This window comes from Physeter macrocephalus, chromosome 11, assembly GCF_002837175.3.
Source record: "Physeter macrocephalus isolate SW-GA chromosome 11, ASM283717v5, whole genome shotgun sequence".
NCBI classification, from domain to species: Eukaryota; Metazoa; Chordata; class Mammalia; order Artiodactyla; family Physeteridae; genus Physeter; species Physeter macrocephalus.
The window spans coordinates 49,212,885-49,229,217 of record NC_041224.1 but is presented as its reverse complement, the minus strand read 5'-3'; the positions used below and the strand labels follow the sequence as shown (position 1 = coordinate 49,229,217).

General features: G+C 41.8%; 1 protein-coding gene and 1 long non-coding RNA gene across 3 annotated transcripts in view; both read left to right on the top strand.

Moving 5' to 3' along the window:
• The window catches only part of LOC114487136 (uncharacterized), a 65,117-nt gene extending 58,795 nt beyond the window's left edge, over positions 1-6,322 (top strand). For both annotated transcript variants that reach the window (XR_008618562.1, XR_003681882.2), the window contains one exon: positions 6,309-6,322. This is a non-coding gene — a long non-coding RNA (uncharacterized lncRNA). The remainder of the gene's footprint in view (positions 1-6,308) is intronic.
• A 3,012-nt stretch (positions 6,323-9,334) lies between these two features.
• Positions 9,335-16,333, top strand: part of NEDD4 (NEDD4 E3 ubiquitin protein ligase) — a 162,926-nt gene continuing 155,927 nt past the window's right edge. Inside the window, exon 1 of the mRNA XM_024128794.3 lies at positions 9,335-9,616. Within this exon, the coding sequence (XP_023984562.1) occupies positions 9,572-9,616 (45 nt within the window). The 5' untranslated portion in view covers positions 9,335-9,571. The remainder of the gene's footprint in view (positions 9,617-16,333) is intronic.

Sequence of the window (16,333 nt, the reverse complement as noted above, 5' to 3'; positions counted from 1 at the left end):
AAAAAAAAAAAAAAAAAAAAAAAAAAAAAGATGTTAATGAATGTCTGTGTGAAAGTGAAAATAATTATTTTAGACATAATGAAGTTGAGGAAGTTTGTTGAATACTAAGGTAAATGTACAAAACTGTTGTATTTTTGTACACCAGCAATAAACTATTAGGGTGTGTAATAAAAAAAGACATTAAATTTACAGTAGCAAGGAAAAATGCAAAGTATGTTGGGATAAATGTAGCAAAATATATGCAAGACCATAGTGGAGAAAATTGTAAAACTTTTTGAAAGACACTAAGATTTATTTATTTCTAAACTTTACTTTTTAGAACAGTTCAGATTTACAGAAAAATTGTGAAGATAGTACAGAGAGTGCCTATCCACTCCACCCTCAGTTTCTCCTGTTATTGCCATCTTATGTTAGTATGGTACGTTTGTTGTAATTAATAAAAAAACACCTTGATGCATTATTATGAGATAATAGAAAATATATGTCTGCACCCAGTTCCCAGCACAGAGCTCCTAAAACCCTTGGCATTTCCTAAGTGATAAAAGCACTAGGAACACCTCTTGTTCTACTATTGATCTTTGATCTCTGTTCCTGACACAGAGCTTCTGAAAGCCTTGTAATTCTCTGCGTGGTAATTTCGTGGGTGATAGGACTGTCTTTTGTTCTAATGAGACAACTCTACATGGGTTCCTGGATGAGGGCTGGGAGAAGGGAGAATGGCTGAAAATGGAGTTAATGATAGATAATGCCTGTGTGATGAAGCCTCCATAAAATCCCAAAAGCATGGGGTTTGAGGAGCTTCTAGGTTGGTGAACACATCCACACTGTGAGGGTGAGGCACCCCAACTCCATGGGGACAGAAGCTCTTGTGCTTGGGACCCTTCCAGAGCTCTCTTCATCTGGCTGTTCATTTGTATCCTTTATCATATCCTTTAATAAACTGGTTAACATAATGTTTCCCTGAGTTCTGTGAGCTGCTCTAACAAATTAATCAAACCCAAGGAGGGGGTCGTTAGAATCTCATCTATAGCCTGTCCGTCAGAAGTACAGGAGATAACCTGGGCTTGTGACTGGTGTCTGAGGTAAGGGGAGGAGGGTAGTCTTTTAGGACTGAAACTTAACCTGTGGAATCTGATGGTATCTCTGGCTAGATTGTATCAGAATGAAGCTGAATTGTATTGTATCAGAATGAAGCTGAATTGTAGGACACCCAGTTGGTGTTCAGGAATTGCTTGTTGGTATGGGGAAAAAACCTCTACACATTTGGTGACCAGAAGTGTCAGAAGTGACATGTTCTCTGTAAAGGTAAAGGAGATACACAGGGGAGAAACACAATGGGGAAGAACTGGATTTTTCCTTACATAGAAAGGAAGAAACAGGATCTTCCCTTTACAATAATTATGAACTAAAATTCATACTTTATTTAGATTTCCGTAGTTTTTACCTAATGTCCTTTTTCTGTTCCAGGATCCTATTCTGGATACCACATTACACTATTACATTTAGTCATCATGACTCTTTAGGTTCCTCACAGCTGTGACTTTCCTTGTTTTTGATGGACCTTGACAGTTTTGAGGAGTACTCATCAGGTATTTTGTAGATTTTCTATTGGGATTTGTCTGATGTTTTTCTCATGATTAGACTGGGGTTATAGTTTTTGGTCTCACAGAGGTAAGGTGCTACTTTCATCCCATCATATCAAGGGTACATATTATCATCACTTATCACTACTGATGTTGACTTTGAACACCTGGCTGAGGCAGTGCTTGTCAGGTTTCTCCACTATAAAGTTCCTCTTGGGGCTTCCTTGGTGGCACAGTGGTTAAGAATCCGCCTGCCAATGCAGGGGACACGGGTTTAAGCCCTGGTGCAGGAAGATCCCACATGCTGCAGAGCAACGAAGCCCGCGCGCCACAACTACTGGGCCTGCGCTCTAGAGCCTGTGAGCCACAACTGAGGCCGCGTGCCACAACTACTGAAGCCCGCATGCCTAGAGCCTGTGCTCCGCGACAAGAGAAGCCACCGTAATGAGAAGCCTGTGTGCCACAACAAAGAGTAACCTCCGCTCATGGCAACTAGAGAAAGCCCCGCGCACAGCAGCAAAGACCCAACACAGCCAAAAATAAATAAATAAAATAAATGTAAAAATAAAAATAAAATAAATAAAGTTCCTCTTTTTCCTCCCTTTCCATACTGTAACCTTTGGGATAAAATTACTACGCTCATCCCACACTGTAGCAGCGGTAGGTCATGCTCCCCTTCCTTGGGGTGGAGGGTGGAGTATCTACATAAATTATTTTGAATTTCACACAAAGATTTGTCTCTACTCCCCCATTTATTTACTAAATGATTTATTTATATCATTACAGACATGTATATTTATTTTATACTTTGGGTTATAATCCAATATTTATTTATTTTGTTGCTCAAACTGTTCCAGCTGTGGTAATTGTGGGTTTGATTTTTTTGAGCACTTCTTTACTTCCTGGCACTAAAAGATGCTCCAGGTTCATCTTGTATATTCCCTGCCCCAGTCCTAGAATCAGCCTTTTCTCCAAGGTACCCGGGTTCCTTTTATTGGAGATATTTATTTTTAACCAGAACAATGTCATTTCTTTTAAAAAAAAATTTGGAGCAATCTATTTATTTATTATTTTTGGCTGTGCCAGGTCTTAGTTGCAGCACGCAGGATCTTCGTTGTGGCACGTGGGATCTTTAGTTGCAGCACGTGGGATCTTTAGTTGCAGCATGTGTCCTCTTAGTCGCGGCATGCAGGATCTAGTTCCCTGACCAGGGATCGAACCTGGGCCCCCTGCATTGGGAGCATGGAGTCTTAACCACTACACCACCAGGGAAGTCCAGAAAGTATAAAGACATTTTTTCTTGTACCATTTGAGAGTACTTTGCCAACTTGCTGCCCCGTCACCTTCTAATACCTTAGTGTGTACTTCTTATGAACAGGATCATTCTCATCTACATAACCACAGTATAATCATCATAATCTGGCAGTTAACATTCATACATTACAACCATTTAATATATCCTCAGATATATTCATGTTTCAGCAAATGTCCAAATACTGTCTTTTATAGCAATGGGGTTCAGAATCATGAGTTGCCTTATTTGTCATGTCTCTGTGATGGTTAATTTTATGTATTAACTTAGAGGGTGTTTTTGGATGAGATTAACATTTAAATTGGTAAACTTTGGGTGAAACAGATTGCTCTCCATAATATTGGTGGGCCTCATTCAATCAGTTGAGGGACTGAATAGAACAGAAACACTCACCTCCCCTGAGCAAGAGGAAATTCTCCAGAAAACAGTTTTTGGACTTCATATGCATCATTGGCTCTCCTGGGTCTCTAGGCTGCTGGCCCAAGTTCAGATTTTGGATATGCCAACTTCCATTATCATGTGAGCCAATTCCTTACAATAAGTTTATATACATACACATACACACACACATACCCTATTGGTTCTCTTTCTCTGGAGAACCTGATTAATACGATCTCTTTAATCTGTCATTCTGGAATAGTCCTCAAATTTCTCTGACATCCATGTCCTTGACATTTCTGAAGATTACAAGCCAGTTATTTTATATTATGTCCCTTAAGTTGGATTTGTGAGATGTTTACTGATGATTAGATTCAGGTTGGGCAGGAATAGCACTGAAGTCATACTCTGTTCTTCTCATTGCATCCTATCAGTTTGTAAGATTTCGGTTTGTTCCATTACTGATGTTCACTTTGATCATTTAATTACAGTGGTGTCTCTCAGCTTTTTCCCTTATGTACACAACATCAAACTCTGTAAAAATCTCACTTGCCAAACTTTGAATTTACCCATCTATTAGAATTTACATCAGTGTGGACTCATAGTACTGGATTTATTCATTAGATTATAATCTCATAGTACTGGATTTATTCATTGGATTATAATCTGTTGCTATCACTTTATTTCGGTGCTCAAGTTAGTCTGTATTTGGCCAGTGGGAACCTCTTCAAGTTGGCTCCTGGGTCCTTTTGCCATGTCCCCATCATAACTTTCATTACTTTCTGGCATAACAAGATGTTCCATAAAAAGACTTTATAAACAAGACTGTTTATAGTAGCATTATTTGTAATAGTTAAACAAAACAACAATAGAAAATAATCCCCAAAAAAAGAAAAAAAAATGGGAAGCATTGACTCTCATTGCTGAAGTGTAAAGTTCAAACTCCTTAACATGGCATGGAAGAGAAAGTTAAAGCAAGAAGCACTGTGCTGTATTTGGGTTTCAGTGGGGAAAAACTTTTAGAATTTAATTCATTAAAAAAAAAAGTATAATGGGATCAGATGTTTAACACCATAATCACAAACTGACATTTTTGTATTTGAATGTAATGCACCTTTGGGAAAAGATTAGTAATATCACTGGTGCTTCATTTATCTCAAGTGATACAAACTCTGAACCATTATTAAATTTCAGAGATGCCACTGTAATTTATCTAAACATTTGAAACAGCTAAATCATATAATAAAAGGTCTTTACAAATTCAAAACAAAACCTGGAAACACCCCAATGTCCAACAACAGAAGAATGATTAATTGTGATAGTCATCCAATGGAATATTACACAGCAGTGAAAATAAATTAACTATAAACAAATCAGTGTGAATCAATCTCACAAACAGAATGGTGAGTAAAAGAATCCAAGTCATTTTATGATTGCATTCATATAAAGAAGCAAAAATGAACAATGCATATTCAGTAATACATACATCTGATTAAATAATTAAAAAAACAAGAAAATGGTAAACATAGAATTCAGAATAGTAATCTTTTGGTGAGTGGAGAAAAGGAAATGGAATAGGAAAGCATGAAAGAGGTGAAAAAAGTTGTTGGTAATGTTCTTTTTCTTACAGTGGGTGATAACTATATGAGTGTCCAATTCACTGTTATTCTTTATACCTTAACTGTTTTTATAATCTTTTGTATGTACTCAAAATTTAGTTTAAAATGTTTCTATAATTTTGGACATGTTAGACACAGTTCCTGTGTTGTCTAATATAGAGGTCACTAACCACAAGTGACTATTTAAATTTAAATAATTAAAAAGTTGCACTAGCCACATTTCAAGTGCTGAATAGCCATGTAAGCTAGTGGCTACCATATTGGCAATGTAGATATAAAAGACTTCCTTCACTGAAGAAAGTTTTGTTGGACAGTACTAGACACGGTGACTATATCTGAGAAGAGGCTCTGAGAACTCCCTTCCCACACTTGGATTTTCCCTTAAAGGTTAGATTCCTTGAATCCAAGAGTAGAGGTGACCTGTGTCTTGGGTACAGTCTTACACGGAAAGCTTTACAGAAGTGCCCACGATCCCTACCTCATTCCGGAGTGGAACAGCAGCAGTACTGTAGAAGTAAGGCAAAGGGTAGGCTGGAGATAGGCCCCATGTCTCTGCAGCCACAAAATGATGTGGAAGGGCCAGGAGCAGATTAAAGAGGTCGGAGGACCTGAAGGGGTTTTCATCTTTGAGCTAAAATTCCATGGCCTGTATACCAGAAACAGATGAAAGTGCTGATTTCTCCAAGGATGCTGCAGGGCGAAGATGCTAGGGCAGAGACTGCTAATTCTCTTCCTATATCCATTCCTCTCTAGTAATAGAAACTCAACAAGCCTTCCCAGAAAAAAAAGGTCTCTTCCTGTCCTGTATTTAGATACAGCCATGTGACTCAGATCTGTTTTTTTGTTTGTTTGTTTGGTTTTTTTTTTTTTTTGTGGTACGCGGGCCTCTCAGTGTTGTGGCCTCTCCCGTTGCAGAGCACAGGCTCCGGACGCGCTGGCTCAGTGGCCATGGCTCACAGGCCCAGCCGCTCCACAGCATGTGGGATCTTCCCGGACCGGGGCACGAACCCGTGTCCCCTGCATCGGCAGGCGGACTCTCAGCCACTGTGCCACCAGGGAAGCCCCTCAGATCTGTTTTAAGAGTTTAAGTAGAAGGCTCCGTTAGCCTTTCTTAAAAGTCGAGCATGAGACCTGAACTCCTTTCTTTATTCCTTCCTCTGCCTTGTTGCCTACAACACAGATGTAATGGTTGGAGCTTTAGCCTCTCTCTGGACTATGAAGATAAGGGCCACACTCACAAATGGCAAAGCAGCCAGCTGTAAAGTTCCTGGATTTCTGATGTCTTTTGTGGAGCCAAGTAGCCATATTTACCCTGGCCTGCCTACCTCTAGAATTTTACAGAAGAGAAAAATATAGTATCTATTTTTAAAATCCTACTAGTTTGGGTTACTAACAGCCAAATGTCATTCTAACTAGAGACCGCACCTAGAGACCAGTGGGATCAAGGATGCATCTACGAATGCCAGCGTGGAACGATGAAGACCGTGCAGTGCCCTCCATCCCCAAGATGATGTTGCACCACAACAGCCTACTAGAACTTAGAATCAACCTTAGAGGAAAGAGGGTTGAGGAGGAACACTGAGTTGATTAAGATTAGGTTTTTTTGGGGCTTCCCTGGTGGCACAGTGGTTGAGAGTCCGCCTGCCGATGCAGGGGACGCGGGTTCGTGCCCCGGTCCGGGAAGATCCCACATGCCGCGGAGCGGCTGGGCCCGTGAGCCATGGCCGCTGAGCCTGCGCGTCCGGAGCCTGTGCTCCGCAACGGGAGAGGCCACAACAGTGAGAGGCCCGCGTACCGGAAAAAAAAAAAAAAAAAAAAAAAAAAGATTAGGTTTTTTACTACTGGGCAGACAGGAAACTTGAGGTGGGGACTAAATTCTGTTACAGAATTAAATAGGAACATTCATAGTAACATTATATAGTAATATTAAAAGTAACATTCCTTGCACTACTGAGCTCTGGGTCTGAGATAGACTCTACAAAGACTGTAGCCGAAACCATGGCAATGGCAATGGCAATGGATGAGGTACAGGGAGTTTAGAGTGGAAGAAGAGGAAGAAAAAGTGAAACTTAAAGAACTCAAACATCTAGTATCAGAAGAGAGGCAGCCAGCAGATATTATGGGAGAGAGAATTAAAGGATAACTTCCAAAAAAGACCTTTTTTGGGGGTATTCCTTACAGAATTAATAACCAACATTAAAGTATCTTTCATATTGTTACCCTTGATAGATCAGTTATTTAACACCAGAACTTTTTATCCCAAAGACTCATAAAATGAAAACAACTTCCACTTCTGCATTACAATTAATATTTTAGGCAGAGATAAAGAGGTTTAGGTACATAGACTACTAGAAGGTCTTGACGAGGTTTACTAATTTCTCATTTGTTTACTGCTCCTTTAACAGTTTGAAGGCTCATGTAAAAAGAGGTTTGAAGGGAGAACAGGTTCACGAACAAGAAATAGCATGGTGATGCCACTGGAGGTTGCTAGAATTGCCTAGCCTTTCACTTGGGGGCAATCTCTAGCAGGGGTGTGAGGCTGGGAACAAATTATCATGCACAATATCTCATTCTTCATACACGCCTCTTACATGGTCGTACACATAGTTATTCAAGTCAAATCAACATGAACTTAGTTGAAGGCAGCCTAGGTGGGCAAAAAGCCTGCATGAGTATACCATGCAATTGAGCGACATGTCCAATTGAAGAGGGGTTTCTCATTCTACACAGCTTTCTTGATGGTAGTGGTGATTATTGGACCACCAGCTAATACCACCTTCTCTATTTGAACTTCCTTATAATTCCAGGTACCAGATGCACAGAGCCTCTCCTAGCTTTTGGCTGGGAAATAATAATTACTGTAGTTCACCATATGTCAGTTAACTGCTTGCTTAATTCTTATTATGATTTTGGATTCAGACAGAAAGAATAAGAAATCATGAGTCAAATCAGTGGTATTTGGTGGTATTTCTTCACTATTGCCTATTAGCTATATGAGCTGATGCTTTACTTTATAAACCACTGGGATTTCTGGTTGATTTTACTACCAGTTTTAGGTTGTGTGTATCCTCCTCGTGCATTCATTAAATTTTAGTAGGAGGATGGAAGCTATTTCTATATCTGTGTGAAACCATGCCCTGAAATGACATGAATGTCCTACTTAAAATAAGATATTAAAATGTGTATCAGAAAGAGATTAGGGAAAAGTATTATTTCCAAAATAAAAGAGCATACTAAATATTTTCAGCTTTTACTCCTAACCTACTAAAAAAACACAAGTATGTGACAGTTTATAAAACAAAGACATTAATACTATGATAGCTTTTTAAATTTAGTTAAGCCAACAATTCCTGACCTTTCTGGAATTTTACATTCATGTTTACTTAATTGCCACTTCTTTCTGCCTAATACAGATGATAAAATTTGGATGATGTATTAATCGAATTTTCATACATAACACAAATTAAATGGATCCTGCCAAACATAAAATACAACAAAATCTTATATAACAAACCAATAATATTGGTATTTTAAATTGTTTATTCTGTATTCCTTAAGGAAAATTTAAATCAGATTTTGCGATTCTAGAGTTTTGCAAATTTCTGCAACTGTAGGAAAAGGGCAAGATATTAATTCTGGCTTAGACAATGACTGCTTATCATTTTCCCCATTCTCTTTTTGGGTGGTTTATTTGGTAAGAGTCTTCCTGTGACTGTGGAACTATAAACCCCATCAGACATGACTATAAAATAAGCATGATTATTCCATAGCACAGGAGGTCCAAGTTTATTTTCCCCCTTCTTCGCTACCTTCCAGTGGTGCTGCAGATCAAGGCTAACTTAGCTAAGCAGATTTAGAGCGTTAAGACTGGAGGCTGGACGTTATTGGTAGGCTTTAAAGACGGACAGACCATATGACAGGAAACATTGATTGGTACAGTGTTTACAAATCACAAGGAGAGAATTTCAGATCCTGAGTCCAAGACTGATGCGATCCCTACAGGCCTCCCCGTTTGCTACCATGCTCAGGCTGGGCTTTGCCTGGGCGTCTCAAGGTCCAGCTTCTATTGGAATCGGCAGCCCTAACCGACAAAAAAGCGGTCTGACTTTTAGTTTGTGGAGAGAATAACATTAAGCTCTCCTGATCCCAGGTGGCTAGTCAGAGGCCGAGTTCTTGGGCGGATCTCAGTGAGACTTGTTGCCGAGGAAAGCCGCAGCTTTGTTTCCCCGGCGAAGGGCGGACGTCCTCCGGGCGCCACTGCCGGCTCGGCGCAATGCCCTGGAGCTGCCTGGCTCCCAGAGGCGGCCGCGTCAGCCACTATCCTCCTGGCGTGGGGACGGAAGGCGCGCCCGCGCCGCGCGCGCTCCTCCCACCAGAGCCCCAGCAGGCACGTTTTCCCACCGCGCGCGGTCCCCGCTCCCAGAGCCCCACGACGCGCGCCGCTACCGAGGCGCGGCCGGCCCTCCCCTCCCTGCTTCCTCGTGCCACTGCCGCCGGCCGGCCGCTGGGAGCGCTGTGCGCCCAGGGGAACACCGCCCCCTCTTCCTCCAATTCCTCCCGCCTCCTCCCTCTCCTCCTCCGCCTCCTCCGCCTCCTCCCTCTCCTCCCTCTCCTCCTCACTACAGTTCCCACTCTCTGGGTAGGGGCGAGAGCGTCCGGTTTGCTGGAACCATTTGGAAATGGCAACTTGCGCGGTGGAGGTGTTCGGGGTCCCGGAGGACGAGGTGCGAGGGCCGCGGGGCTGCGGGGCGAGCTTCCCACCGCGCTGCCCATCAGCTAGACGGGAGGAGGCGGCGGCGGCCAGAGGGACTGCTGTCAGCGCCCTCCTCCCTCTGCGCGAGCTCCGGGAGCGCGCTGGGCGCCGTGGGGACTCCTGGGGCTGCCTGGCGCGCGCAGGCGGGTGGGGTGGGGTGGGGTGCTTTAGGGAGCCGCATTTTCTTCGCGAGCCTGTAGACTCTACACCTCGCTGTTCCCTGGAACTGCCGCCTTCCTTGTCATTTTCCTTCAGGAAGTGATGAGGAGTGGGGCTAGGCAGCCAGCGGCGTGAGTGCGCGGGGGCACGCGCAGCACCCCGCCTGCCCATTCCTGCCACCCCCGGCCGAGTGTGCGTGAGCTCCGGGCGGGGGTGGGGCGGGACGAATTTCCCTGGAGCTTAGCATCCCGGCTGTTGATTAGCCTGCTCTGGCAGAGAGGCCCGTTAGGCTTAACTTTATGGACTTTGACCTGAAGACTTACAAGAGAATTGTCATTAGCTGTTTGGGTTTTTTCTTTTTCTTCTGAAATCCTTTAAAACCCCTTTACAGGAGACGGGGATGGGAAAGCAGGCAGATAGATTTTTTTTTCCCCTTCTATTTAGCAGCAAGTGTCAAGTGTGGAAAGTTCACGCTGTGCTTCACTGGTCTTCACTGATATTTTAAAAATTAAGCCAAAAAGTATAAATATTTAAAAGAACTTCCCACAGCTGTTCACTCAAAATTCTGTGATTTGAGAATTGTCTCTTTTGAGCTAAATAAGGCTAGTTATGCCTTACGCTTATTAAAAATAAGGCTATTTGTAAAGAGTAGTTACATTTTAAATGAGATGGGCCTTCCCTGTGTTATTGGTGATTGTCTCAAAAATGGGAATGGGTGGGGAAATGAAAGGCTATCTAGTCTAACAGTGACAAGTTAAGTTTGGAGAAAAATTTTAAGCATTCTTGTACATTGACTAAACTGTCACATGTACCTGTTATCAGGATTAGACCCAGTTAACTGTAAATCCTTCAGCCTAATTTAGATTGATTGCTTAGATTTTCTAATAGTGTTGTAATAGTGCCTTCTCTTAGTAACTTGGTATCTTCAAAAAACGTCTTTTATAAAGTGTCTTTTACATTTCTCTTGGAAGTTCTTGGTTTATAAACAGTGGGCAACTTGTTGATGCAAGCAAGTTATCTCCGAGCGTTTTGAAAATGATTATGTGATGCAGTTAATTTCTTAGTTATTGCTACCAGAAGAGAAACAAAGTGATGGTGGACAAATGGTGGCAGCTCAGCAGTCTCTCAGGAACGACAGTCAGTATATGGCTGAAGATAATATTCTAGCTAATGTTCCATTATTGTTCTGTAGAAGAGGTCAGAGGAAAATAATGCAGTGTTGAACCTATGATAGCTTTCTTATCAGTCCTATCGCCCTGCTTGCTACAATAAGTTGTTCAATGCAGATAATCTCAAACTGGCCTCCAACCCAATCAGGCTGGCCTTGGAGTTTCTTTCCCTGTTGTTGTTACTACTCAGTGGTAGGCTCTGCTATTCCAGATTTCTCATCTCACTTTCTTCCAGCAGAGCCAACTGATCTTAGCATCTCGCATCTTCTCTCTCTCTTTCTCTGTACAGATCTGTTTTCAGTTGTCTGCTTTTCACATCACTCTTCTGCACAGCTGAGATGAATTGAATCATGCCAGATGCTGGGTGGTCAGTAAGCATCTGGGACTAAGGGCCCTCTGAAATGAGGTTTTCCTGAACTGGATGAAGGATGTGTACTTCTGGGCAGTTTCACTCTGTTCACACGGTGGGGGTCTGGGTTGTCAGCCTCATAACTCAGATTTCCCTCCCGCTCCCCCTGTTCACTTTTTCCACGTTGAGGAAGAGAGTGAGATAGGAAGAGAAGAGACATGATGATGAAGTGTCATCTTCTACTTCTTCCATTGTAATTTGGGTTATTCATTCGACAGACCTTTTTTAGCTGTCTGTTCTGTATCATGCAGTATGCTAGGCACCAGGTACACAGAAAAAATAGCATCTACCTGTTTTGTGAGAAGCTCATAATCTAGTGGGAAAGACAAAAATCACTTGTTTTCTGGTAGAGGTCGCCATCTCATCACTATCACTTGCCTTTTATTTTCTGGTCTATCACAAAAGTAAAAGTGAGCTTAGAAAAGCAACCCCCCCCTTCCTCTTTTGGAAGAAAAACACTGCAGCTATGTCATTTTCTAAAACTCACAGACTAGTGATTATAAGTAAGATAGGTTTGATATGACAGCAAAAAGAGATGATTCTTATTTTAAATTTGAAACTGAAACAAAGAAAAATGAATAGGAATGGGTTAGAAGATAGTGAGAGAAGTGTAATTTAACCAGTATATACTGAAGAGCCGCTGAGTCACACTGTATGAGCATATTGGTGTTGAAGAATGCCAAATTTTAGGTCATTATATCTCTCTCTCACTTTTGGGTGAGTTTTAGCTCTTCTTCCACATATGTGTCTTTGAGTAAGAGGTGGTCCTGGCTCCATGTACAGAATTTTGCCATTAAAGAATAACAAACTAAGCAAGTAGTATACTATAATTTATACCAAGTTTGCTCTGACAGTCTCTTGGGATTAGCAGTAGAGGATAACTCCCACTCAGCTGTGGTGAGGAGGAGTGTGGTAGATATGGGGCCTGCCATTCAGCATCCCTTCTCCCTTCATTTCAGTGGACTTCCCTGTTATGCAGAGGCTGAAAAGCTAAACACCGTGTTTCCCAGACTGTCTTGCACTTAGCATTCTGGAAAGAGGTTGTGAAATAGGTTTCCCAATGAGGTGCACCTACTTGAGATTGGGAAGGTGAAAATGAAGTGGGGCATAACTTCTTGTTTCCTTGGTTTTTTCTGCTGACAAGCGTAGTCATGTAGACATTGAGTTTTTCTACAAGTGTTTCAGTATCTGTAGCTTGTTTTGTGGGTATTGATAGGAAGTTACAGAAATAGCAGTCTAGATTTGGTATGTTCTTAAAGTCAACAGATCTGGTGGTGGCTCCTGATTACCTACCTTTCTGACTAGGGTACACGTAGCAGCTTCCTGGGTAGGCCAGTTCTGAGGTGTTTTTGGGTCCTCTGAAGACACAGCCTACAGCCTGCCTCTCCAGCTCTTCTAACAATTTTGGAAGCACCTAATTCCCTGTATGAGCATCTTTCTTCTTAAAACATCTAGAGTAATTTCTATTTCCGACAACTGAAACCTGACTGAAACAAGGAAAAGAAGGAAGGAAATAAAGAGGAAAGGGTTGAGTCTCCATCGCCAGTTTGGGAGTAGAGTTTGCACATACAGAAGAATGGATGCCTCTCATGCTGACAGCTACGACAATGCATAAGAAACAGGGTAACAGGGCTTCCCTGGTGGCGCAGTGGTTGGGAGTCCGCCTGCCGATGCAGGGGACACGGGTTCGTGCCCCGGTCCGGGAGGATCCCACATGCCGTGGAGCGGCTGGACCCATGAGCCATGGCCGCTGAGCCTGCGCGTCCGGAGCCTGTGCTCCGCAATAGGAGAGGCCACAACAGTGAGAGGCCCGCGTACCGCGAAAAAAAAAAAAAAGAAACGGTAACAAAGAAGTGCATATTCTGACACTTCTAGACCCACCACTAACACTGAGCAGGAGACCCTGCCTGTCCTGGCATTGTACTGAGCTGAGAACAAAGTTCCCAGCCTATATTCACTGCGCACAAAGAAGGAGAAGCACAGTGTGAGCAGCAACTGCGTTAGTATCTAACCCAATCTTTCATGTGTTGTTTTTGCCATTACGGCTTTTTTGCAACTTTTTAATTCCAGCATCATTCTAAAGTATTTTTTGTGGGTTTCCATGGGAACAAAGAAGTAGATATAATATAGTTTATTTTTAATAGTTTGCTTTTTAATTATTTAAAACCAACAGAAAAGTTGTAAGTACAGTACAGAGAACTCCAAATCCTCCTAAAGCAGATTCTCCAGCTGTTGATATTTCACCACAGTTGTTCCATAACCCTTTTTTTTTTTTTTGCCATTTTCATTTGTGTTTTTGGAACCATTTGAGGGCAATCTGCAGACACGATTCCCCATCACCACTAAATACTCTAGTGTGTATTTTCCTAAAACAAGAATGCTTTCCTGCATAACAGCCATCCAGCCCTCTAAGCCAGGAGGTCAACAGTGTTACAACACTACCATCCAATCCATAGATCCCATTCAGTCTTTGACCAGTGTTCTTCTAATAATTTCTCTTTTTCCTTCACGGTCCAAGATCCCATCTAGGAGTGTATGTTGCATGTACTTTGTATCAGTTCCTCAGTCTTTCTTATCCTTAACAGTTGTAAGGAGTACAGGCTGTATAACCTATTGATATTCCTCAACCTAGATCTGTTTACTATTTCCTCATGATCATGTCAAGGCCACACTTTTGGGGCAGGAATCACAGAGATAATACTGTGTTCTTCTCAGTGTATCATATTGGGGGTACATGATTTTGGCTTGTCTCATGACTGTGGATGATAGCCTTGATCACTTGGTAATTTTGGTGTCTGCCAGGTTTCTTCTTGGTATTTTCACCGTTTTTCCCTTTATAATTGATTGGTATTTTGTGGGGACATATTCAAAGATTATGCTAGTATCCTATCCCCCATGCATCAGATCTCCATCCACTAGTTTTACTACCCATCGATGATGACTTCCACCGGAAACAAATGCTACTATTTTTTATTTCCATTTTTATTAATTGGCATTCTGTGTAAGAAGAGCCTTCCCTTTCCTGGCCATTTGTTTATCCATTTATTTATTTATTTGTATCAGCATGGACTTGTAGAATCCCACCTTATTCAATGGGTTGTAATTAATTTCTATCCTTAAATATTTTATGGCTCACATTATTTCAGTTTGGCCAGTGGAAGCCCTTGCAGGGAGGTTCCTGTGTTCTTGTGACAAGTCTGCATCATTCTTTGAACTCTTCATTACTTTTTTGGCAGAAGATGTTCCAAGATCCTCTTGTATTTTGCCTGGCCCAGCACTGTCTGGGATCAGCCATTTCTCCTAGAAACATTGATTACATTTAGTAGGAAATGGTTTTTAGAAGCCAAGATCTGTGTGCTCACTGTGCTCAGTGCTACTGGATGCCATTGCTCTTCAGCCATCTCAGCAGAGAGAGCTGAAATGTATGTGTGTGCCACACATATATATATATATATATATAAGTCAACACATAAATCTATAGCTATTTCTGTATCAATCTCTATTGATATATCTAAAAATAATTAATTCATATAAGTATCTCCAATTCAAATCTAATATTGTACTTCAGTGTTCTTTCTAGTCATAAGTACCTCCTCTAAAAATGAAAATGCTGAGTTTCATTATCCTCAATACATTTACTTATGTGCTCAGTCCATTTACTTATGTTTTTGGTGTAACTAATTTACCACACATGCAGGTATCTCCTCTGTCTGCACTTCTGCATCCCACTTTCAGCTCCCTGAATCCTTGGGTGCCAGTGGGAGTACTGCTATGTATGTCTATGCAACACTCTCCTCCTCTCCTCTGAGTCCCATGCCAGTGGGCATGCTCCTGAAGCCTCTCTGTATGACACCTCCCTCTTTGCCTCAGTGCCCCATGCAGGTGGGCATGCTGACCGTGCATCTCCATGAAACTCCCTGCTTCCCCCAAACTCTGCCTCAGGCCTGCCATGGAAGAGAAGAGGAGAAAGGACTACAGTCTTTTTTAACAGCTAACTATTAGCAATTCATATGTCGCATAGGAATAGAATCTCAGAGGCACCTTTTAAATACATCACTTAGGGTGAGCAGGGGTATAAAAAATGGAATTTGACTGGGTTGTAATTCTGGCCCTGTCACTTACAGGTCATCTGGCATAAGTATTTGACATTTTTCAGAGCAGGATTTTTTTTTTCACATCTTTATTGGAGTATAATTGCATTAGTATCTGCTTTATAACAGTGAATCAGCTATAAGTATACATATATCACCATATCCCCTCCCTCTTGCGCCTCCCTCCCACCCTCCCTATCCCACCCCTCTAGGTGGTCACAAAGCACCGAACTGATCTCCCTGTGCGATGCGGCTGCTTCCCACTAGCTATCTGTTTTACATTTGGTAGTGTATATATGTCCATGCCACTCTCTCACTTCATCTCAGCTTACCCTTCCCCCTCCCCGTGTCCTCAGGTCCATTCTCTACATCTCCATCTTTATTCCTGTCCTGACCCTAGGTTCTTCAGAACCTTTTTTTTTTTTAAATTCCATATATATATGTTAGCATACGGTATTTGTTTTTCTCTTTCTGCCTTCACTCTGTATGATAGACTCTAGGTCCATCCACCTCACTAGAAATAACTCAGTTTCATTTCTTTTTATGGCTGATTTTTTGATTGGGTTGTTTTTTTGATATTGAGCTGCATGAGCTGCTTGTATATTTTGGAGATTAATCCTTTGTCAGTTGTCTCATTTGCAAATATTTTCTCCCATTCTGAGGATTGTCTTTCCATCTTGTTTGTGGTTTCCTTTGCTGTGCAAAAGCTTTTAAGTTTCATTAGGTCCCGTTTGTTTATTTTTGTTTTTATTTCCATTTCTCTAGGAGGTGGATCAAAAAAGGATCTTACTGTGATTTATGTCATAGAGTGTTCTGCCTATGTTTTCCTGTAAGAGTTTTATAGTGTCTGGCCTTACATT